The 25,382-nt window shown below is 39.8% G+C and overlaps 1 protein-coding gene across 2 annotated transcripts in view; it reads right to left on the bottom strand.

The window, feature by feature from the left end:
* NUGGC (nuclear GTPase, germinal center associated) overlaps nt 1-25,076 on the bottom strand; it is a 74,342-nt gene extending 49,266 nt beyond the window's left edge. Inside the window, exons 1-7 of one of the 2 annotated variants that reach the window (XM_049865683.1) lie at nt 24,960-24,969; nt 23,945-24,099; nt 15,676-15,738; nt 12,698-12,802; nt 11,994-12,102; nt 1,967-2,189; nt 1,495-1,722 (exon numbers count right to left, since the gene is read on the bottom strand). In XM_049865683.1, coding sequence (XP_049721640.1) covers nt 1,495-1,722; nt 1,967-2,189; nt 11,994-12,102; nt 12,698-12,802; nt 15,676-15,718 — 708 coding nt within the window. In that variant the 5' untranslated portion in view covers nt 15,719-15,738; nt 23,945-24,099; nt 24,960-24,969. Of the gene's footprint in view, nt 1-1,494; nt 1,723-1,966; nt 2,190-11,993; nt 12,103-12,697; nt 12,803-15,675; nt 15,739-23,944; nt 24,100-24,959 lie in introns of both variants that reach the window. The other variant, XM_049865682.1, reaches the window with a different exon arrangement.
* Nucleotides 25,077-25,382: the final 306 nt, after the last annotated feature.

The raw sequence follows: 25,382 nt of genomic DNA, 5'->3' as shown, positions 1-25,382 counted from the left end.
CTGTCTATTCAAGCGAAGTAAACAATTTTGTAATTATTGTGTTTGTTTGGAAGTACTTAGTCCATATTTTAGGTATTAAGAATGTAATTGTTTTAATACTAGCATCTACTGAAATATAAGAGCTGGCTATTACATTTGTTTGATTTACTAGCTATACAAGAGATGGCTAGGTGCTTTGAAAGATTTCATTCATTTGATTTCTAAGAGTGTACAGTCAGATAGTTAAAATATTTTGAGAGAATTAGATATATTAAATTTGAACTAAAATATAAAAAGTCTAATAAAATTTGATTAATTATGTAAAGAAAAAAATTATGTAAGTAGCATTAAATATTAAAGGACAATTTGTTATGCTAAACTTAGTAGCTAATTTGACATTAAATTTTAGAGCAAGTAGAAATAATTTTTCTTATTTTATACAAAAACTGCCAGATTTTAAGTAGAGTAACTATAAAGATGAATTTTAAACTGTAAGAAACACTAAGTTTTTAAATGTGAACTTTAATAAATTGAATATTAGTTTCACAAATATTTTGTTTTACCTTTTATAAATTGAATTTTAATTTAGTAAAATAAATATTAGCCATAAAAGTGAGAGAGGATTGTTCCACCAGTTACCTATCCAACATCCATTCTGTCCTTCATCTGCGCTAGCAGGGTTCTGATTTTGTTTATTTGTGTTGTGGCGGCAGTGGATTGTTATTGGTCTAAGCCAATCATAACAAGTCTGTTTCTTGATTTTCTGGATTCCCTTTCAGCTAGAAATGCCCATTTAACTCAGTTCTGAGCAATGAGGTCTACAGCAGAAATTTGTTAGGGATATTTTTAGCAAAGCTTTTACTTCTCAATGAAAGATGTTTGTATCACTTTTTTACCCACTTCTTCCTTCTATGACACTAGTTGTGATATCTGGTACTTCACTAGCAATGTATGACTATGAGGTGATGGGTATGATGGAAGGCCAGGGGAACCAGGGAGATGCCAATCTGTATATTGCAGCGCCACCGAACCAACCCAAGTACACAACTGTGTCCAGACTTGTTACATAAGAAAAATAATAAACCCCTATTTGTCTCAACAAAAAAAAAACCCACTGCCGTCGAGTCAATTCCAACTCATAGCAACCCTATAGGACAGAGTAGAACCCATAGAGTTTCCAAGGAGCGCCTGGCGGATGTGAACTGCTGACCTATTTGTCTAACCTGTCTTAAATTGGTTATTTTTAATCATTTGCAGCCAACAGCATTTCTAATTAATCCTCAAGTAAATGTAAATAGTCTTTTCTGGGGACAAAATCTCTCCTATTGAGACATTAAAAACTCCCGTTTGGTGGCCATAAATAATAAAAGATAAATTGGGTGTGGCTGCTTCTGATTTTGGTATCAATTTCCTTCCTATAAAAACACTGCATATACCTTGAGCAAGTCCCTTAAATGGATTCAGTGGATATACTTGAGACACATGATAAAACAAAGAAAATAATCTTGAAGATACCTCCTCTGCCTTGAGGGTGATGATTCTGGAGGTGGGAATCTTTCCTTTGGGCTTTGCCCTTAGTAACTCCTCATAGTTCTTACTTTCCGCTCCATTTCCATAAAGCACTTGTAGCTTCCAGATGGCTTCCTCCACTGCATCATCCCTGTCCCATGCATCTTCTTCTCTGCCCAACTCCTCTGTTTCGTGTAGGAGTTTAGTCAAGTTCTTCAGTTCTTCCTTCCACTCCTGCCAAGGCACAGTAAGGCCAAGCCCATCATGACACACATAAAGAAAAGAATGACAAAGGAAGGAGGCTATTGTTTCAAGAGGACCATTTATATTTTTCCAGCTTCCTTGCCTAGCAAGAACCCTGTGTTTCTATCATCTCCAAATGTCTTCCTCCTTTGAGTAGCTTACAGTTCCAGCAGTCCTGAGAAAGTGAGAGGAAAAGGAACAGAGGGAGGGAAAAAAGAGGGAAGGAAATCATTACCTGATCAGACAGAAAGTGTATTTTGGCCTCATACTGGTCACAGCAGCCTGAGCTCACTTGCACAATACATGAAGTACATATATTTTCTCCAGACACTGGTAGAAACATTTCTTGCTGGATGATGGCATTGATTAGGGAACTCTTCCCAGCCCCAGTGCCTCCAAATAATCCAATGTAGATTGGATCCAATGATGGCTTTTCAATCAAGGTAAGAAGCCTGTTTCTGGATCAATTTTAAAATACATATTATCATTATCATCAAAGTATACAGGAATGAGCACCAGAATAGAATATAAAGGAGGTGAGTTCTAATCCTGGCTAAGTCATTACATCTTTTTGAGCTTCTGCTCTCTCCTTGGTCAAAGGGGAATATTAATCCCCACTGCTCCCCAGGAAACCCTAGTAATGTAGTTGTTAAGTGCTACTGCTGTTAACCAAAATGTCAGCAGTTCGGATCCACCAGGCACTCCTTGGAAACTACAGGCAGTTCTACTATGTTCTATAGGGTTGCTATGAGTCGGAATCAACAGCAATGGGTATGATTTTTTTGTTTGTTTGTTTGTTTGTTTACTCCCCAGGAGTTGTACTGGGGACCAAATGAGATTATATAAAAATGCTAGGTAGAGGACTTCCAGCCAACATGGCACCATAGACAGAAGCACCACGCTGTCCCTCCACAGCTAAGACCCAAAAAACTATGTAAAACAGAGACAAACATCATTCTTGGAACCCAAAGTGTCAAATGAAGAGATAAAGAACTCAGCCAAACACCGAATGGAATAAGAAACTGACAGAGGACAGAGAGCAAGGAGAGACATGTGCAGAGGTCCCCATCAGCTAACGCAGCACAGATTCACCATCTCAGACTCCTGTTGGGGATCGGCAGTCAGGAAGCATGGGAAAGTAGCTTCACGGAGTTCCCAGCAGGAGACAGAGCACCTGGTAACCAGCAATACATGCTTTCCCAGCCCCTATCCTCTCCCTGCTGCTCTACCTCTGAGCTTTCTGGCTGGCTGCAGTGACTCTGCTGGCCAGGAAGTGCAGCATCTATACTGCCTGGATTCACCCCGCCCACATCAGAGATCAGCGGACATGGAGTACAGGAAAGCAGCTTCACAAAGTTTCCAGCAGGAGACAGAGCACCCAGTAACAAGCAATATACACTTTCCTAACCCCCATCCTTCCCCCTCCTCACATGTCCCTTCGGCCTCCTCTGCTTCCCACCAGCCGCAGTCTCTTGGCTGGGAGGCAACTGCTTCTACCCTGGGCGGCTTGGATTCACCCTGCCCAAACTGGTCGCCTACCTGAGCTGGTGTTGCTTCTTTCTGTTTCTTTTGGATTCTTCCCTGCCTCCCACTACTTCCCCATCCTTTCTCTCTAACAGCTGGCTCCATGTGCCACCTTTGCTTCTTCTTAAAAGGCTGTGAAGCCCCTATTGACTGGGGAAACACTCCCCAGGCCTGTGACACCATGCTGGTCGGATCTCTGGGGCTTTTTTTTTTTTTTTTTTGCTTGTTTTGTTTTGCTTGTTTCCTTTTTCTTTTCATGGCTTGGGAGCCCCTTCTAGCCAGGCTGCACTGCATGGCTTAGGAGCCACTCCCCCAATCTGCACAGCCACGTAGGTGGGGTCCCTGGGAGAATTTCCTTTTATCTTTCTCTCTCTCTCTTTCTTTTCCCTTTCTATCTTTCTTCATTTCTCAGTTCTCATCTCTCTATACTTACCTTCTTTTCCTGTCTCCTGAATACCTGGTGCTGTGTGACATCTATACCCCCTCTAGCCAGGCTATACTGCACAGCCTGGGAGCCAGTTTCCCTGTCTTCATGGCCATACCAATGGAATTCCTCTGGGCTTTTCTTTTTCAAATTTGTATCTAGTTTTTTTTTTTTTTCTTTCCTTCCTTTCCTTCTCCCGCCCCCTCCCCCCCGCCTTTTTCTTTTGTCCAGTTCTCGGTTTCTCATCTCTCCACTTCAAAAGCAAGCTCCCTTAGCACTCTTTTTTCCTACTTTGTTTGTTTTGGGCTCCTGTTTCTCTCTCCTCTCTCTCCTCTTCCCCAAACCCATATTAGCTTCACACATCACAACCTCCCCCCACTTTCCTGCCTACCTGCACCATGTGCTGAACATCACAACCCCAAGCGGTACAAGCACAACCTACCAGAACCTGCCCAGCACTGATTCCTGGCCTGCCCTGTCGGTCCTAGTACGTGCCAAAAACAGCTCATCCCAGCCCCTCCCCTTCAGCTGGACCTGCCCTGCTGCACCATAGCTGAGTGACTGGCCTTGCCCATTGGACAAAGAGGTGAAAAGTATCATGACTAAAGATGAGAAAACAACAAAGAGTGCACAGCCCACCTGCTCAAACATAACCGAATAAAACAAAAAAGCAGGACAAAACAAACAAATCTACAATCAAGAAACAAACAAAATAACTACTGAATATCCCCAAGACAGCAGACAATATCAAAACATATACAAAACAAAATAGGATGGTTCCAGTAGGCATCCAAAATAAATCACCAGATGACTTTCCAGTAGAAGAAAGGGCACTAGAACTCCCTGACATGGAACTCAAGTTTCTGATATTCGGAGCTATCCAAGAGTTGAAGCAAAAAAGCAGACAAAAATAAGGAAAAAAAATAGATAACTTTATGGAAAAGGCAGACAAATTCATGGAAAATACAGACAAAAAAATGGAAGAATTTAGGAAAATAATACATGAACAAAATGCCAAAATAAATTCACAATTAGAAATCATACAAAAAGAACAATTAGAAATCCAAAAGATGAACAACAAGATTTCAGAAATGGACAGTGTCATAGAAGGGCTGAGTAGCAGGTTTAAAATGTTAGAAGACAGGATCGGTGAAACTGAAGACAAACACTTGGCTACAACTCTGTTTCAGGAAAAATCAGAAATATGAACAAAGAAAAATGAAGAAACCCTGAGAATTCTATGGAATACAATCAAAAGCAAAAATTTGCAGAGTTCCAGAACAGAGAGAGAAAACAGAAAATACAGAGAGGATCATTGAAGAATTGCTGACAGAAACTTCCCTAATATGAATAATGAAAAGCTCACCATCCAAGAAGCTCAATGAGCCCCATATAGGATAGGCCCCAAAAGAAAAACACCAAGGCATATCATAATCACACTCACTAAAAGACAAAGAAAAAATCCTGCAAGCAGCTCGAGAAAAGCAAAAAGTCACATACAGAGGAGAAACAATAAGACTAAACTCTGATTATTTGGCAGAAACCATGCAGGCAAGAACGCAACGGATGATATATATAAAACCTTGAAAGAAAAACATTGCCAACTACGAATAATACATCCTTCAAAGTTTTCATTCAACTATGATGGTGAAATTAGGACATTTCCAGATAAACAGAAATTAAGGGACTATGTAAAAACCAAACCAAACCTACAAGAATTATTAAAGGGAGTCCTTCAGTCTGAGAACAAAAGACATCAGAAAACAACCTGAATCTAGGACACAAGATTATACAAGCCAGATACCAACATAGGAAATGAACTCTCAAGGACTATTCAAAACCAAAAGAATTGCAACAGGGAACCAGAGAAGTTAATCTGTAAATGACAACAATGTCAGAACAATAAAAGAGGGAATAAATGGTGAAGGTATAGAACTTTCTAATGGAGTGGAAGGCAAGGTGATAGCAAGTAATAATAGACTGATTAAAACCTAGAAAGATAAGGGTAGCTTTCAAGGTAACCACAAAGAAAGTTAACAAACCTACTCATCAAAATAAAGAAGGAAGACATAAAGTCTCAATACAAACAAAATCTACAAAAACAAAAGAAATGAAAAAGAAATCCACAACATAAGGAACTCAGCACAGGAGAGTAAGAGAAACAAAGAAAACGTTAGCACCACAAAAAAAAAAAAAAAACACTACAAAATGACAGCAATAAACTCACACCTATCAATAATTACACTGAACGTAAATGGCCTAAATGTACCCATAAAGAGATGCAGAGTGACAGAATGGACAAAAAAACAGGATCCATCAACATGCTGTCTACAAGAGACACACTTTAGAAACAAAGACATAAATGTATTAAAAATCAAAGGATGGAAAAAATGTATACCAAGGAAATAACTACCAAAAAAGAGAAGGAGTGACAATACTAATCTCAGATAAAAAAGACTTTAAAACAAAATCCACAATAAAAGACAAAGAAGGGCACTATATAATGACTAAAGGGATGATCTATCATGAAGACTTAACCATAATAAACATCTACACACCCAGTGACAGGGCTCCAAAATATGTAAAACAAACTCTAACAGCCCTTAAAAGAGAAATTGACAGCTCCACAGTAATAGTAGGAGATTTCAACGCACCATACTCAGTAAAGGACAGAACATCTAGAAAGAAACTCTACAAAGATACAGAAGAGGTAAGGGCCCAATCAGCCAACTTAACCTCATAGACATATATAGAACACTCCACCCAACAGCCGCAAAGTACACGTTCTTTTCCAATACACATGGAATGTTCTCCTGAATAGACCACATCTTAGGCCACAAAGCAACACTCAACAAAATCCAAAACACTGAGATAATACAACGTATCTTCTCTGATCAAAATGCCATCAAAGTAGAAATTAACAACAGGAAGAATAAGCGGAAAAAATCAGTTACATGGAAACTCTATAACACCCTGCTTAAAAACCATTGGGTAATAGAAGAAATCAGAGATGTAATCAAAAAATTGCTAGAATCAAATGAGAATGAAAACACATCACACTAAAACCTTTGAGACACAGCAAAGGCAGTCCTCAGAGGTCGATTTATATCAATAGATGCACACATCAAAAAAGAAGAAAGGTCCCGAAGCCAACTCTTCAGACACGGATTGGACTGGACAATGGGTTGGAGAGGGATGCTGGTGAGGAGTGAGCTTCTTGGATCAGGCGGACACTTGAGACTATGTTGGCATCTCCTGCCTGGAGGCGAGATGAGAGGGTGAAGGGGGTTAGAAGCTGGCGTAATGGACACGAAAAGAGAGAGTAGAGGGAGAGAACGGGCTGTCTCATTAGGGGGACAGTAATCGGAAGTGTGTAGCAAGGTGTATATGGGTTTTTGTGTGAGAGACTGATGATTTGTAAACTTTCACTTAAAGCACAATAAAAATTATCAAAAAAAAAGAAGAAAGGGACAAAATTGAAACATTAGCTACACAACTAGAACAAATAGAAAGAGAAGAGCAAAAGAAGCCCACAGCCACCAGAAGAAAGGAAATAATGAAGATCAGAGCAGAAATAAATTAAATAGAGAACAGAAAAACAACAGAAAGAATCAACAAAACCAAAAGTTGGTTCTTTGAAAGGATCAACAAAATCAACAAGCCACTGGCCAAACTGACAAAAGAAAAACAGGAGAGGACACAAATAACCTAAATAAGAATTGAAATGGAGAGTGCTCCAACAGACCCAACTAAAATAAAAAGGATCACAACAGAGTATTATGAAAAACCACACTCCAACAAATTTGAAAACCTAGAGAAAATGGACAAATTTCTAGAGACACACTGCCTACCCAAACTAACACAAAATGATGTTGAAAATCTGAACAGACCCATAACAAGAGAAGAGATTGAAAAGGTAATTAAAAAATAAAAAAACTCCCAACGACAACAACAAAAAAGCCCTGGCCCAGATGGCTTCACTGGAGAATTCTACCAAACATTCAGAGAAAAGTTTACACCAACACTACTCAAACTATTTCAGAACATGGAAAAGTAAGGAATACTTCTGAATTCATTCTATGAAACTGGTATAACTCTGATACCAAAACCAGGCAAAGATACCACAAAAAAAGAAAATTACAGACCAATATCTCTCATGAATATAGACGCAAAAATTCTAGCCAATAGAATTCAGCATCATATCAAAAAAAAAATAACACACCACAACCAAGTAGGATTCATACCAGGTATGCAAGGGTGGTTCAACATTAGCAAATCAAACAACGTAATCCACCACATAAATAAGAGGAAAGAAAAGAACCACATGATCATCCTAATCAATGCAAAAAAGGCATTCGACAAAGTCCAACACCCATTCTTGATAAAAACTCTCAGTAAAATAGGTATAGAAGGGAAATTTCTCAACATAATACAGGCCATCTATGCAAAATCAATGGCCAACATCATTCTTAATGGAGAGAGGCTGAAAATACCCTCCTTGAGAACAGGAACATGACAAGGATGCCCTTTATCACCACTCTTATTTAACATTGTGTTGGAAGTCCTAGCTAACAGAAATAAAGGGAATCCAAATTGGTAATGAAGAAGTTAAACAGTTCCTATTTGTGGATGATATGATACTATACATAGAAAACCCAAAAGACTCCACGAGAGAACTACTGGAACTAATAGAAAGATTCAGCATGGTAGTACGATACAAGATAAACATACAAAAATCAGTCAGATTCCTATACACCAATAAAGAGAAGGATGAAAAGGAAATCAGGAAAACAATACCATTCATAATAGCCCCTAAAAAAATAAAATATTTGGGAATAAATTGAACCAAGGATGTGAAAGACTTATACAAAGACAACTATAAAATACTACTGTAAGAAACCAAGAGAGACCTACATATATGGAAAAACATACCATGCTCATGGATAGGTAGACCCAACACTGTGAAAACCACAATTCTACCCAAAGCAATTTACAAATACAGTGCAACCCCAATCCAAATACCAACAACATCCTTTAAAGAGATGAAAAAACTTATCATTAACTTTATACAGAAAGGGAAGAAGCCCTGGATAAGTAAAGCACTATACTGAAGAAGAATAAAGTAGGAGGATTCACACTATCTGACCTCAGAAGCTACTATACAGCCAGGGTAGTCAAAACAGCCTGGTACAGGTAAACAACAGATACATTGACCTATGGAACAGAATTGAGAACCCAGATGTGAATCCATCCACCTATGGTCACCTGATCTTCGACAAGGGCCCAAAGTCCATCAGATGGGGGAGAAGACAGTCTTTTTAAGAAATGGTGCTGGCAAAACTGAATGTCCATCTGCAAAAAACTGAAACAGGAGCCATAACTCACACCATATACAAAAACTAACTCAAAATGGATCAAAGACCTAAATATAACGTCAAAAACTATGAAGCTTGTAGAAGAAAAAATAGGATCAACGCTACAGGCCCTGATACACAGCATTAACAGGAAACAAACCACAACTTACAACACACAAGCTACAGAGGATAAGCTAGATAACTGGGATCTTCTAAAAATTAAACACTTATGCTCCTCAAAACATTTCACCAAAAGAGTAAAATAGAACCTACAGACTGGGAAAAAAAAAAAAAAAAAATTGGCTGTTATAAATCAGACAATGGTCTAATTTCTAAAATCTATAAGAAAATCCATCACCTCTACAACAAAAAGACAAATAACCCAATTAAAAAATGGGCAAAGGAAATGAACAGATGCTTCACCAAAGAAGACGTTCAAGGGGCCAACAGGCACATGAGGAAATGCTCAAGATTTCTAGCCATTAAAGAAATGCAAATCAAAACCACAATGAGATACCATCTCACCCCAGCATTACTGGCGCAAATCAATAAAACAGGAAATAAAAAATGCTGGAGAGGCTGCGGGGGGATCGGAACTCTTATGCACTGCTGGTGGGAATGCAAAATGATACAACCATTTTGGAAAACGATATGGCGCTTCCTTAGAAAGCTAGAAATAGAAATACCGTATGATCCAGCAATCCCACTTCTAGGCAAATAAAAAAGAGTTGTCACACGAATAGACATATGCACACCTATGCTATTACAGCATTGTTCACAACAGCAAAAAAGGTGGAAACAACATAGATGCCCCTCAACAGATGAATGGATAAACAAACTGTGGTACGTACACACAATGGAGTATTATGCAACGATAAAAAATGAATTTGTGAATCGTCTCGTAACATGGAGGAATCTGGAGGGGATTATGTTGAGTGAAATAAGTTAATCACAAAAGGACAAATATTGTATGAGATCACCACTGTAAAAACTCATGAAAAGGTTTACATATGAAAAGACATAATCTTTTAGATGGTTATGAGGGAGGGGAAGGGTGGGAATGGAAAAACAAAAAAATAAAACTTAATAGGCAATAGATAAGTGGTAACTTTGGTGAAGTGTAAGACAGTACACAATACTCGGGAAGCCAGCACAACCTGTACAAAGCAAGGTTATGGTAGCTCCATAGACACATCCAAACTCCCTGAGGGACTGAATTGCTGGGCTGAGGGCTGTGGGGACCATGGTCTCAGGGAACATCTAGCTCAATTGACATAACATAGTTTATAAAGAAAATGTTCTACATTCTACTTTGGTGAGTAGCGCCTGGGGTCTTAAAAGCCTGTAAGCGGCCATCTAGGATACTCTACCAGTCTCACCCCTTCGGGAGTAAGGAAGAATGAAGAAAACTAAAGATACAAGGGAAATATTAGTCCAGAGGACTAATGGACCACCTCTACCACAGCCTCCAGCAGACTGAGTCCAATACAACTAGATGGTGCCCGGCTACCATCACTGACTGTTCTGACAGGGGTCACAATAGAGGGTCCTAGACAGAGCTGGAGAATAATGTAGAACAAAAGTCTAACTCAAAAAGAAAGACCAGACTTGCTAGCCTTACAGAGGCTAGAGAAACCCTGAGAGTATGGCCCCCGGACACCCTTTCAGCTCAGTGTAATGAGGTCACTCCTGAGGTTCACCCTTCAGCCAAAGATTGAACAGGTACATGGAACAAAACAAGACTGAGGGGGTGCACCAGCCCTGGGGCAGGGACTGGAAGGCAGGAGGGAACAGGAATGCTGGTAATAGGGAACCGAGAGTGGAAAACGGAGAGCGTTGACATGTTATGGGGTTGTTAATCAATGTCATAGAACAATGTGTGTACTAACTGCTTAATGAGAAACTAGTTTGTTCTGTAAACCTTTATCTAAACTACAATAATAAAAAAAGAAGCAAAAAAAAAAATGCTTGCTAATGATAATTCTATACAAATTCTACAATGTCTGCGTAGATGTGAGCTACCTTTGTTTGTGTTCTAGGGAAATTATATTTGACACTGGAAACTTACATTTGACTGGAAATAAAATGTATGCAGAGGTAGAGTATTACTAGGAAAAAAAAAATTTATTACTAGGAGCAACACAGTTTTATAGACAGGAGAACCTGTGGTAGCTTCCACACTACTCCAGACCTTGAAGTCAGTTCAGTATGAACAGTTGAGGGCACATACCCTAGAGTCACACAGCCAAGGTTAGAATACTGGCCCTTCTACTTACCACAGTGTGACTTTGGTCAAATTCGTGCCCTCTCTGAGCCTCAATTTCAGTAAGATGGGGATGATGATAATAGTTCCTACTTTGTAGAGGTTATTTCTGACTCAAGTTAATTCCAACTTATGGCAACCCCATGTGATACAGAGTAGAATTGTTCCATAGAATTTTCTTGGCTGTAATCTTTATGGAAGCAGATCACTTCTTCCATGGTGTTGCTAGGTAGGTTCAGACTGCCAACTTTCCGATTACTGACTGAGTGCAAATCGTTTGTGCATCCCAGGGACCTTGTTTATAGAAGTTGGGAGAATTAAATAAAATTTGATATATGTAAGGTTTTTAGCAGGTTACTGGACAAGAGGGAGCACTCAATGGACAGCATCTATCAGTTAGAATAATAAAGGCCTGTGACTTCAAAAATTTTCAGCCTTCTTTGCTCAGTTTCTAATTGAAAATTCCCTTTCATTGTTGGGAAAAACACAAACACCTACAATCACCTAAGGAAAGACATAGGCACAGAGATTTGATGGTAGGATGCTAACCAAAAGGATGGCAGTTTGACTCCACCAGCCACTCCTTGGAAACCCTATGGAGCAGTTCTGCTCTGTCCTACAGGGTCACTATGAGTCAGAAATGACTCGATGACGATGATTTTTTTTTTTTTTTTTTTTTTGGTACATTCAGACTCACATGAGATATTTGATTCCACTGGGAATGTTGTCATCCAGGAATACAGACTGGATAAGTTTCTGATAAGTGTTGCTCAGAACCCTTCTGGTCCGTGACTCCAATTTTTCATCTGAAATCAATAGAGATGTATTACCTGGGATGTACATGGCAGGGTTAAAGCACTAAATCTCCATAGAAGTCTGCTGAACACTACAGAGGAAAAAAAAAAAATGAAAATGAAAAGCCAATTACACAAGAATAGAAATTGTCTAACACTAGAGATAATTGCTAATCAGAGACAGAAATCATTGATTCTGAGAGCCTCCCAAGAGGCCAGCCTGCCCTGAATCTCCTTGTCACAGAAGTCATCATATGCTTTGCCATGGGATTTTAACCCCTTCTAGATTCTTCTTTCCTGTTATCATAAAAACAAGAAAAAAAAATAAGAACACTCACAAAAGCAGCACACTAATCATTTCCCAGTCCGTTCTAGTCATGAAGAGATTCCTTTGATAACAATTCTCCTACCCAGGGACTCCTGACAATAAATTGTCAAATGACGTATCTCCTCGGAGGCTATGAGCCTGTCCTTCTGGACCAGGTTCATCTGAAGATGTTTCATCCTGCTTCAGAATCTAACCTTCTCTTTTTTGAACACGTTAACACACTTGGAAGAGAACTCAACCACGTAAAAACATGCTATACAGCAGCTTCATAACACTTACATTCCTTAAGAGCACTTTGCTCCATGGAGGGAAATGCTCGGAACCGTTGGTCTCGATCTGACCGTCTTCTTTTTTTCATTGGTTCTTTAAATGAATCATCATCAACTAGAGGTAAACGAAGGTTATAAAAAGTTATAGGTCTTGGGTCATGGTGTATTTGCCTCAACCTGTATCAACACACAAGCCCAAAGGATACAAGGGGTCCCCTTTCGGCTCTGTGTGTCCATAAGCTCATTTCAAAATCAGACACAGTTGGGTCAACCCAGTTTGATTTCTACTTCATAGAGTCACAGACTTTTTGCATCTAGTTCCAAAGTACAGAATCCAACTTAACTCCTCAGATGAAAGGTTTCTGTTCGGACACCCTCAGAAGCCAAAGTGGCTGGACATTCTTTGTTCTAGGAAATCAAACGACTGTACCTAGTGAAGCCCAAAGCATTGCTAAGTGTATGGTGAAGAAAGGCAGAATTTATCTCAGGGGAGGCCTCTGGGAGGTCTTTTCAAACTAAGAAGTTGAATGGAAGCAGGTTGCAGAAGAAAGAACTGGCTATATGACCAAGGCAAATCACTTCATCCCCTTGAATCTCAGTTTTTTTTTCATCTATAAAATTAGACAAAATATAAATAAAACAAGAATTTTGGAGGGTGCTATACCACATGGTTCCACTTCAGAGACTAAATTTGGGGATATTTTCCCCTCTTCACTGAGAGACATCAGCAGCATAGGCAAGAATATAAATCACTAAGAAGCAGAACCTTGAGTTCTGCAGAGATTCATTCACTTAAGTGGTTTCCCTTGATTGTGAAAGTGAAGAACTTGTAGGGCTCATAATCTTAAGGAAAGTGTGTAACCAAAATGCTGTATTTTGGTTTGGTTATAAAAAAAAAAAAAAAACACCCCTTGGTGGTGTTCACCTGGGAAAAATAGGTGGGTCCTTAAGGTGAAGGTTATTGGAAATTTTCCTAACCAAGTGCTCCTGGGGCTAACTTGTGCCCTAGGAAATGTCTCTGATGTGAACTAAAGAACTGATTTCCAAGAATTACAACACTCTAAGCTCATATAAAGGGCATGAGGTCCTGAAACCATGTGTAGCACTGCGAGGTTGCCTTTCCTAAAGAAGGACAGAGAAGTAGTTTCACTTGCGCACCCAAGATGGCAGCCTGAGCAGAAAGCCTGGCCTCCACCACTGGCCTCCACATGCAGGCCTCCCAGACAGCTCAGGCAGCTTTCCGTCTCTGTTTAGGTTTGTGTCTTCCAGCACAACCTCTGCTGCATTCTGGGGCCAGCTCACACGACGTCGTGTACTCTTGTGCAGAGCCATCCTGTTTGTCAAAGCCTGAATCCCTGCCATCTCATGCTAGTGCAGTGACAGGAAATTGAAAGAGCTTGTATTTAGACCTTTCTGTCTCAGACACTCTGACTTCATGATTGAGCTCAGCTCTAAGAATTCATCCCGGCTCTGCTTAAGAACTGTGTTATAATTAAATGCCAAGCAGCTGGTGGCTCAGCGGCTGGAGCTGAAGAGGAAGAGACTGAGAAGAAAAGAGCATGCTACTGAGGCACTTAGGCCAGTCACAGGCTAAAGAACACTTGAGTCTCTGTTCCAAAAGGCTTCTCAGAATTCCAGGATAATTTCATGACCTCACTATAGGACCTTGATCTCTACTTCGTGACTCAGAAACTCTTGTGTAAACAATGTTTGCGTGGTATCTTTGCCACACGCATAACGTTAAGAGACAAGCCCATACACACCACGACCCTCAATTTCAACTATGAGTCACAATTGACTCCGTGGCAATGGCTTTGGTTTCGGTTCTGTAATTAATCTGATAAGAGATTGGAAACTTATTTCTCAACTAAAACAAAGGCTACAAGTCAGACAAAACATCAGGGCTTTAAAGTTTTTCTTAAATGTTTAAAGTAAAAAACGACCTGGAAAGGAGAAAATATTGTCTTGTTTTATACTGTTTAAAAGTAGTATTTTTATATTAAATTGTAACTGGAATAACTGAAATGGACTTGGACCACAGCTCTTATTATTCCCTTTAATTAACTCTCAAGCACCCCTTTGCCTTTTCTAGCCTTTTACTCTAAATTATCTTACGAAAGAACCATAGGAGTGAGCGGAGAAGAGCCCAGAAAACTAGACCTTAGTCTTTGACTGCTGTTGCTCCTAGTTGCCACAAGGTGTCGCTCTTGAAAACGCATCCCAAACAACCTTACCCAGTGATGAGGGTTCATTGTTCATACGCGCCATTACCAAAGACTGCCCCAGGCCCTCCAAGCAGAACAATTCCTCTCCTCAGGGCTAAGCTCAGCCAAAGGTGCCCCAAAGTTGCAGTTGTTTCAGTTCTTGTGTCCAGCCATGTCTCAGGTACTAGCCACTACCTCACTGATCCGGAAACCCCACCCTAAAGGAGTCAGGAAACGTTTCTCTTCAGTTCTCAAAACACAAAGAATATTCTACACCCCCGTTTTTTGCACAGAGGCGCTACTTTTCTAACATCTTCCTAGGGAAGCCTCCCTGATTGGCTCCAGGGTCCTTACACCCAGCTTTTTGAGGGATGAGGCCACTCTACCAACTCTACCACGATTCACCCATCAGGGGGATATTCCCATGTGCCTACTGTCTCTCTCAGGGAAAAAAAAAAAGCCACCTGAAATGATTCCAGCAGCCCTACCTCTCCCATTCTAAAAAAGCCACCCTCAGAGACCAAGGTGATTTTCCGGAACCTTAAAAAAAAACACTAGTTTAATTGCTAATGCTAGTCTCCTACATTTTAAAGAAGCTATTTTAGTTAGTGTTCAAATAATTAATATTCATTCACTACTGAGTGTTGTCGTGAGAGACTGGCTTCTGGATAAAGAACAAGAACCAACAACTATGGTTAAATACAGTCTCAGCCCATTTGCCCTTGATCATGTAACAGAAATTTGTTCCTATTTACTCCATCAAGGGAAACTGCAGGAATGTTACCTGGTTGTGGCTCCTGACCTACAAAATCTTCCATTTCTGCCATTTCTTATTAGTAGAAGCAGCCTGAAAATAAACACAAAGTACAAGGGAGGGAAAAAAGCAGGAGCAATTGTAAATACAAAAAACAACAAAGAGAATATGCAAATCTTTATGCTTTGTTTCCCCACCTAGGCTCTAAACTCCTAAAGGGCAATAACAATTCTAACATATATGAATTTAAATACAGTGTTTGACCATTGGTTTTCAGTAATACCTGTATCTATGGAAGTTTGGGAACCCTGGTAGAGTAGTGGTTAAAGAATTCGGCTGCTAACCAAAAGGTCAGCAGTTTGAAACTACCAGGCGCTTCCTGGAAACACTACGGGGCGGTTTTATAGGGGTCGGAATTCACTCGACAGGCAACGGGTTTGGTTTTTTGTTTTGTTTTTTGGTATGGAAGTTTAAACTGATACTGCCTGAGATCTTTAAGGTAACTGACTCTGACATGAGAACAAGCCTCTGGTGACCTGAACCATGACAGTGAAGTTACAGAGGGCATTACAGAGATAGCTCTGTTGATTTGGGTGACATCAGTGCCTTAGTCAGATAAGCCTTGAACCCCCGTGCAGGTAAGACTTAGTCCCAGCCAGAGTCAGCAAGAATCTTGGAGGTGGATGGGACACTAGATATTTCTAGGGTTCTTTGGAGTTGCTTTAGGGTCTGCTGAGAGGGGCAGAAGAGAAGCAGTAACTGGATTCTCTGGATCTTCCTCACCACTGACAACCCCAGTTCAACTAGAAGGGCACCCCTACTGAGAGCTAGAGACAGCACTGCAGCATGGAGCTCCTACAGGGAGAAGAGAGACGAGTGGCACGTCAAAAGAAGCCTCAGGCCTTTCCTCTCCCCAGCCCACTAGCAGACAGGGTTTGGGTTCTGAGGGAGAACTAGACCCGTAAAGGATCAGAACAGAGGGCATTACAGAGATCAGGTGACACGCTATCTTGGAGCTTCTCTGTCTCCAGTCATAGAGGAGGAGAATTTGTGGAGCACAAACAGGGAGCCCCAGAAGTGCTTACTTTCCATAGCTGATATTTCTTTTGGATCACGCAGCTGTGTATTTCAAATACAGAGAGTTACCAGCCCTTGTGAAAGATGCAAAATCCCACCTGATCTGTCAACCGCAACTAGACCACAGACCGTTAGTTAGGGAAGCTGTGCTCCATTTACATACTAACCTCAAATTAAAATAGCTCATCAGTTGAAATAGCCTCTTACAATTTGTTTGTGGATATTAACTTACTAAATGGCTTTTACAGTTGATGGCTGTTGGCGGAATATGATGTCATCCTCTATTATGTGCAAGGTCCTGAGCCTTAGGTAGAGTTCCTTACTCTTACTCTCAGGCCATCCCAAACTACTTACAGTTCTCCCAGGTAGAGTATTCTATTGAACTTCTATTTGTTTTAGCACATGGTGTTCCTTCTGGGTGCAGTGCCCTTACCATTTCTTCCTGGTGAATACTTTTTTTTAAGATCCTTTTTAAGCATTTGCTCTGTAAAACCATGCCCTGATTCCCAAAGTCAACTCTGATCATTTCCCCTCTTGTGTCACTAATGCATTGTGCACACCTCTGTTGTGGTGTTTACTATGTTTTGTTCATATACCTTCTTCCTTACTGGACCGTGAGCTAACTGAGGTCAGGGAGCTGCCTTTTTATTTTTCATTTTTGCATTTCTAGCAATGATTGACAATAAATGTTTGATGAATGAAATAATGGATGAAAAGCTTATTATCTTTTTTTTTTTTGGCAAGGTTTTTTTTTTTTTTTTTTAAATTGTACTTTAGATGCAGGTTTACAGAACAAACTAGCTTCTCATTAAACAGTTAGTACATGTATTGTTTTATGACATTGGTTAACAACCCCAGGACATGTCAACACTCTCCCTTCTCTACCTTGGGTTCCCTATTATCAGTTTTCCTGTTCCCTCCTGCCTTCTAGTCCTTGCCCATGGGCTGGTATGCCCCTTTAGTCTCATTTTGTTGTTGTTGTTGTTAATGGGCCTGTCTAATCTTTGGCTGAATGGTGAACCTCAGGATTGACTTCATTACTGAGATAAAAGGGTACCTGGGGACCATACTGTCTGGGTTTCTCCAGTCTCTGTTAGGCCAGCAAGTCTGGTCTTCTTTTGTGAGTTAGAATTTTCTTCTACATTTTTCTCCAGCTCTGTCCAGGACCTCTACTGTGATCTCTGTCAGAGCAGTCAGTGATGGTAGCTGAGTACCATGTAGTTGTACTGGACTCAGCCTGGTGGAGGCCATGCTAGTTGTGGTCCATTAGTCCTTTGAACTAATCTTTCCATTGTATCTTTAGTTTTCTTCATTCTCCCTTGCTCCCGAAGAGGTGAGACCAGTGGAGTATCTTAGATGGCAACTCACAGGCTTTTAAGACCCCAGACGCTACTCATTAAAATAGAGTGTAGAACATTTTCTTTATAAACCATGTTATGCTAATTGAGCTATATGTTCCCTGAGACCATGATCCCCAAGCCCTCAGCCCAGCAATTCTGTTCCTCAGGGAGTTTGGATGTATCTATGGAGCTAGGATGGTAAGCTTTTGATGAAATTCCACACCAAGAGATGTTTAAAAAACAAATTAGTTGTGACATGGTTTGTGTCCTGGCTTAAAGAGAAAAGCAAAGAGCGGGAACAAAGAGACAAGTACATGTACAGAGCAGTGTTAATAGTGAGGACCACTCCATAAGCACTGGGAATGTTTAACTCAAGGAATAGAAGACATGGGCAGGGCAGAAGATGTAAAGAGGATTTCATAGTGGTCTTCAAATACATGACCTCTCACAGCAACCTATAGGACATGACCTTAGACCTGTAATATAAAAGAGGAATGATTGATGTTCTCTATGGTCCCAAGAGGGTAGAACTAGATCCACTAGGTAGATGGTACAAGAAAACACAGTTTGGCTTAATATTCTCTAGTAGCTAAGTTGTACAAAATGAAATGAGCTCCCTTAAACATTAATGAATGTTCTGCCACTAAAGGTGTCTGAATGTATGCTGATGTGACCATTGTAATAATGGCATTGAACTAGGCGATCTTTAAAATGTCTCCAAATTCCAAGATTTTGTGTTCTTACTTGAAATGTTCATCAGTAAACTAGTAGTGGAAATGTATCTATGAAGTCACTAAGTTTATGAGAGATACAAGCAATTTATGGTTTGAAATGCTGAGTCGGAAATGCTAAACCAGTTAAAACCTAGGTGATTTAGGAGAAAAAGAATAGATAATCTTTAATAAGGAGAAGTATACTGTCCTTATGGAAGCAGCAGAAATCAAATGACGTATTGCACTGGGAAAATCTGCAAAAGACCCCTTTTTAGTTTTAAAAGTTTTAAAAAGCCACGATGTCACTTTGATGACTAAGGCATGCATGACCTAAGCCCTGGTCTTTTGAATTGCCTCATATGCATGCAAAAACTAGACAAAGAAAAAGGAAGACAGAAGAAGAATTGATGCATTTGAACTGTGGTGTTGGCAAAGAATATTGAATAGACCATGGACTTCCGGAAGAACGAAGCAGTGTTAGAAGAAATACAGCCAGAATGTTCCTTAGCACTTACTTTGGCCGTGTCATCAGGAAAGACCAGTCAATAGAAAAGTAAAGTAGAGGGTCAACAAAAAAATAAAGGACACCCACACAATAGCTACAACAATGGACTCAAACATACCAACAATTATGAAGATAGCACAGGACTGGGCAATGTTTTGTTCTGTTATACATAAGGCTGCGGTGAATCAGAGCTGACTCAACAGCATCTAACAACACAATATACGATAATACTTGTCAATATCTGTAGAAGCAGAACTAAGAATTACTTCTAGGAAAGAGAGCTATTGTTTTCTGAAGACAGCAACTCAATGAGCTCCTTATAGTGAGCACTGGAAACAAAACAAAATGTATGCTCCAACTAGAGGACAAATTCACTGTAGAATTCCAGGACAACCTGTGCTCCAAAAGTCAAATTTCAGGAAGAAATGATGGAGCCAGATGAAGCCTAAAAGACCAAGCTGATGAGAGTTACCAGCCTGTGAATACTGAAATTAAAATGCTTCAATCTAAGAGAGAAGAAGATTAAAGTCATAAAATAAAAGTGCTTAGAGTTTAGAGTACAAGCAGACATGTTCACTAACCGGAATGTGGGTAGTGGTTTTTCTTCTTTCAGGACCACATTAACCTCAAATTCATCTGACTTCATTTATTAAATCAACAGTACACCATGGCTAGCCTGGGCCATGAGCATATAAGTATCTGAGGTTGGTTTGGATTTAGCTACATCCAGTGCATCCAAACCATGAGTCTCCCACTGTAGCAGCACCTATAGTACCAATAAACAAGTAACTTGTGACCCCCGACTTAAAGTTGGAGCAGTGGGAAATTATTTGAGATGTTGCTGTGGTGAATTAGGCTTCAAATGCATGTGCCAATGTTCAAAAGCTGGTGGAAAGGGATCATTGGATGGACACACTAAGACACTGGAAAATGGAAAGGGATCATTTATCAAAAGACTAAGAAAGGAGAATAAAACAAAGGCCAAGCACTTTAAAAAGGAAAACCTATAAACAAACATAAAAATTAATAGGGGCTGAAGTATGGTAAAGGAACCCTAGTGACACAGGGGTTAAATGCTCAGCTGCTAATCAAAAGGTTGGTGGTTCAAACCCACCAGGTGCTCTGCAGGAGAAAGACGCAGCCGTCTTCTTCCATAAAGATTACAGCTTTGGAAATCCTATGTTATTTTTGTTAGATGCTGCCGAGTTGGTTCCTACTTAGCTACCCTATGTGCAACAGAAAGAAAACTGCTCAGTCCTGTGCCATCCTCACAATCGTTGTTATTCTTGACCCCATTGTAGGGCAGTTCTACTCTATCGTATAGAGTTGACAGGAGTTGGAATCAACTCAACGGCAAGGGGTTTGGTTTGCCATCAAGTTGATTCCAACTCATGGTGACCTATATGTTATGGAGCAGAGCTGCTCCATAAGGTTTTTTTAGCTGTAATCTTGATGGCACTGGGTTTTTTTAATCTTTACAGAAGCAGACCTTCCTACCACGGCACCGTTAGGTGAGTTCAAAACACCTACTTTCAGGTTAGCAGACAAGCACAAATCATTTTTGCCACCCAGGGATAGTCATTGGATTAAATGATATGATGAGAAGGACATTAGGCTGGAAATCAGCTGTGGTTGGTTCTAGTTCTGGCTTTGCCACGACCCGGCAGTAGGACTTGGGACAAGTGATTTTATTACTCTAGGCTTTTTTTAGGCTCTAGTTTTTCCTTCTGTAAGTGAAAGATTGAGCTAGTTCTTTAAGCGCTAATGTTTTCTGACTTAGTTTTATTCTAAAAGGGTTAAAAGTTCTACTTTGAAATGTCATTGAAACCAAGGCTATACCAACGCACCAGTGTAATCAAAAGCAGCACCACTGAGATTACTGTAATTTCAAGTTGATTTTATTAAGGAGAAAATGACCCACCTGAGCATAGTTCTTCCTCAAGTTATGTGGGAGGCCCCCTTTCCCCAAAGGGAGGCAGTAATGATGGCGTATTGTGAAAATTTGGTTTCTGAGAGAAGCAATTCAAAACAGTCAAAATTTATTGCTTAGATAGGCAAGGTTTTGTGCGTGTGGTTTATTTCATCTGTTGTATTTCAACTATGTGTTAAGCCCTTAATTTTAACGTTGAGTAGGTATTTACATTCATGTGCGCTGAGCCTAAGAATGGCATCATTTAAATGAGACCCTTTACATATTTAGCTGGTTAGGGGAAGGATGCACAGAACTGGTTTCCTGTTAAATGCTGTGTGACTTTTGACAGTTATTCTTGCTTCTCCCACTCTCCTGTCCTTCTGTTTGTGTTTGCTCTTATTGTCTTTCTTCTTAAAACAACAGAGGAGACACAAATGCAGTAGTTATGCCTATACTAGACCGGCTGCATATAGTAAATCAAGTAAACAATTATATTTTACAGACACGGACACTGGTCCTGAGAGAGGAGGGGACTTGTCCAAAGTTGCATAAAAAAAAAATAATAATAATAAGGGAGTGGCAATCAAGCCTGAACTCAGGTTTCCTGACTCCAAGTTGCGTGTTCTTTTCATTACACTAAGTAACTCCTTACAGGTACTATTTAAGCAAGCCCAGTGGAGCTGGGGAGTGAGAGACAGGTGGAAGCAGTGCTCTCAAATGAGGGCCTCTCTCAAATATACGATAAAGACATTTCTTGGGAATGAAGGCTGGTGGGTAGGAGGGAGAGTAGCAACTTAATGAAATCTTACTTTAGGGATATAAATTTGAGTTACTACCTGCAAATTATAATATCCTTAGAAGGACAGCAAACCAAAAAAAACAACAACAGAATCAGACTAGTATTCATTCACTGCATTTGTTCTTGTATCTGATGCATAACTGAATGTGTTTATTAAACATTCCAAATGTCCTGTTCTTTCCCCCAGGTCTTCTCCTTCAGTCAGTGTCTCATCTAACCCCATCTTGCCTCATACTATTAACCCTTCCCAATATTTTTCTCATTTTCTTTTAATGTACTCCCCAAAAGCAGCTCTGATAGTAAAAATAAAATAAAATGCTTAGATTAGCAAAGTTTCTGTAAAGGATATTTTGATCATTAAAAAAAAAAAAAAATTTTTTTTTTTTTAGCATTGGTTTATTCCCTACTTTTGATAAATGCCAAAAGTTGGCACATAGGAAGCCCTCAAATATTTGTTGAATTAATAATCCTACCATCTAATATATAGCTAAGAATATATTCTTAGCTATATATTAGATGGTAGGATTAATAATCTTGGGGCTTATATTCATTTATTCATTCACTGGCTCAGCAGGTATTTGCTGAGCATCTACTATGAACCAGGCTGTTCTAGGTGTTGGGGATGTAGCAGGGAACAAAATGAGCCAGGTGTCTTGCCCACTTGGGCTTGCAACCCAAACTGAATGCTGAAGTAGAAATCACCCAGGATTTGGAGACAGAATGCCTGGATTTTAAGTTCTGCTCCAATACTTCCGTGTAATCCTGAACAAATCACCTACCGTCCCTGAGTGGAAGTTTCTTCACATAGCAATGGGAAGGGTTTATTAGGAGTTCATTGTGAAAATTAAGTGGAAGAATGCCTGCAAAGCTCTTCTACATGAACTTAAGCATCTGTACAAATGTTATTTATTTTTAGAATATTTGGCAAAGGCAGTAAGACCAGAAATTAGTACCAGTATTCCCCAAGACCAGGTCTACTTAGTTTCTGGGGAACAGAGGCCCCCTTAACTGTTACACTGACTCCCATTCCCATCACCTTGAGGACTGTATATCATCACCCTTAAGGAGTCTCTGGTAAAGTTTCACCCCCTCCCACTAGAGGTAAGCTGAAAAACAAAATAGGAAGAAGGAAGAGATTCTCAATAAAATAATGAAATGTTGAGGACATTTAGGATTTCCCTTCTTTTTAAATTTCAGGTTCAGGTTTAAGTGTCTTTGGTCTTGGCAACACGTTATAACCATCTTATTGGGCATTGCCCTGTTCTTCTAAACTAGGTATGCCCCAAAGAAGAAACTTAAACACATTAGCTCAAGCAAAATATAAAATAAGGGCCTTCAAATCCCCAAAGAACGAGAGATATATTTTTAGCATTAACACATCTGTTTCTGTGTTCAACATTAGGAGCATGGCCACCAGAGGTGGACACAGTAGATGAGACATATGAATGATATGATTTTCTTCATCCTTTTCTACCAGCTGAGTATCAGTTGCCATTGAGCCAATTCTGACTCATGGTGACTCCATGTGTTTCAGAGTAGACGTGTGCTCCATAGAGTTTAAAATGGCTATGATTTTTCAGACATATATTGCCAGCCCTTTCTTCTGAGGTGCTTCTGGGTAGATTCGGACCACAAATCTTTCAGTTGGCACCCAAGCTCTTAGCCGTTGCAGCACCCAGGGACTCCCCCAGGTGACTATGGAAGTATAAATAGCAGATACTTTCATAAAGCACTTTATCATAAAGAATTTGAATCCTGTCATATTGCTCCCCCAAACTTGCCAAAGCTGATGAGACGTATGACATTTCCCACCTTATCAGAAATAATAGCACACACAATAAGGCCTGCAATAACTGTTTTCTTTTAGGAGGAAAAATTAGTGGCTTGCTTAAAACCACGATGATAATAAAATTCAAACTAAGGCCTGATTCTCCAGATTTCTAGCCTACTGACCTTTATTGTTGCTGTTGACTGCTGTCAGGTCGGCTCCCCAACTCACAGTGAACCCAGGCACAATGGGATCGGACCATTGTGATCCATAGGGTTTTCACTGACTCATTTTTTTCTGGAAGTAAATTACCAGGTCTTTCTTCCTAGTCTGTCTCAGTCTGGAAACTCAGAGAATATTGCCCTTTAGATAGCTTTAACATTCACTTAAACAAACAGGAAAGTAAAAGTCACTATCCCTCAAAAAATAACTTACCTTAAGAAAAATAAACCAGGGTAGAAAAGACAGATTTCCCATATAGAAGAATTCCAAATAATTTATGTAGATAAGTTACCCTTAAAGAAGGTGAAGCATAACTTCCCACTTTTTAAGTGTAGGCTTTGCATACTGACTTCCTTCAAAAGAGTACAGTATGGAAAAGGGGAAGAAGAGAGTAATTTTACAGTGGAGAGCCCTGGCAAACACTACCTCAGCCAAGTGATAGTATGTACCCTTGATATGATGGGATGAAAATGGCACTTTAACACTGCAGTCTTCCTCCCCAAAACCCATAACACCAGCCTAATCATGAGAAAAACATCAGAGAAATTCCCATAGAGGGCATTCTACAAAATATCTGGCCAGTATTCCTCAAAACTATCAAGGTCAACAAAATCAAGGGATATCTGAGTAACTGTCACAGCCCAGAGGAGCCTCAGGAGACGTGACAGCTAACTGTAATACAGTATCATCCTAGATGGCCCTCTGGGACAAAAACAGGACATTAGGCAAAAATGAAGTAAATCTGAATAAACTATACACTTTAGTTAGTGCATCAATACTGGTTCATTAATTGTAACAAATGTACCATTCTAACGTAAAATGTTAATAATAAGAAAAGCTACAGCTAGGTATGTGGGAACTCTGTACTAACTTCTCAATTTTTCAGTAACTATAAAACTGTTCTAAAAGATAAAATCTGGCTTTTTTGTTTTTAATTAACCACAAGTTGCAGTATAAATTATAAGACAAGCAACTCACCGGGTATCACTGAACAGCTCCAGGAATCCACAAAGGAAATGGTAGCAGCAGCTTTGCCTTGGTACAGATATTTGGAACCAGCTGGGGTAAACAGCCCTTCTTGGCCCCAGGGACAAAGGTACGTTTACACAAGCAGAATTGAAACCGACTTGCCAACAGAGGGCTATTTAAGACAAACTCCTCCCTTAGATATTGATTAGGGCTATTTCCTCCTTTTATTCAAATTTAAATTGTACGTGAATTTAAGATTGTATATCCTTCTCTGCTCTTCCTGGAAACAAGCAGATATTAGTCATTTTTCCTCTTCAAATATATTGCAGCATCCTTTCTTTGAGGGTAAATCTGTTCAGTTGGGGTAAATGCCTCAGTCCCAACAGAGACAAAACACTGGTTCCCAGATATCCATATATAAGGCATGACTGA

Source organism: Elephas maximus, chromosome 22, assembly GCF_024166365.1.
Source record: "Elephas maximus indicus isolate mEleMax1 chromosome 22, mEleMax1 primary haplotype, whole genome shotgun sequence".
Lineage (NCBI taxonomy): Eukaryota > Metazoa > Chordata > Mammalia > Proboscidea > Elephantidae > Elephas > Elephas maximus.
This window is presented reverse-complemented; position numbering and strand designations above follow the sequence as displayed.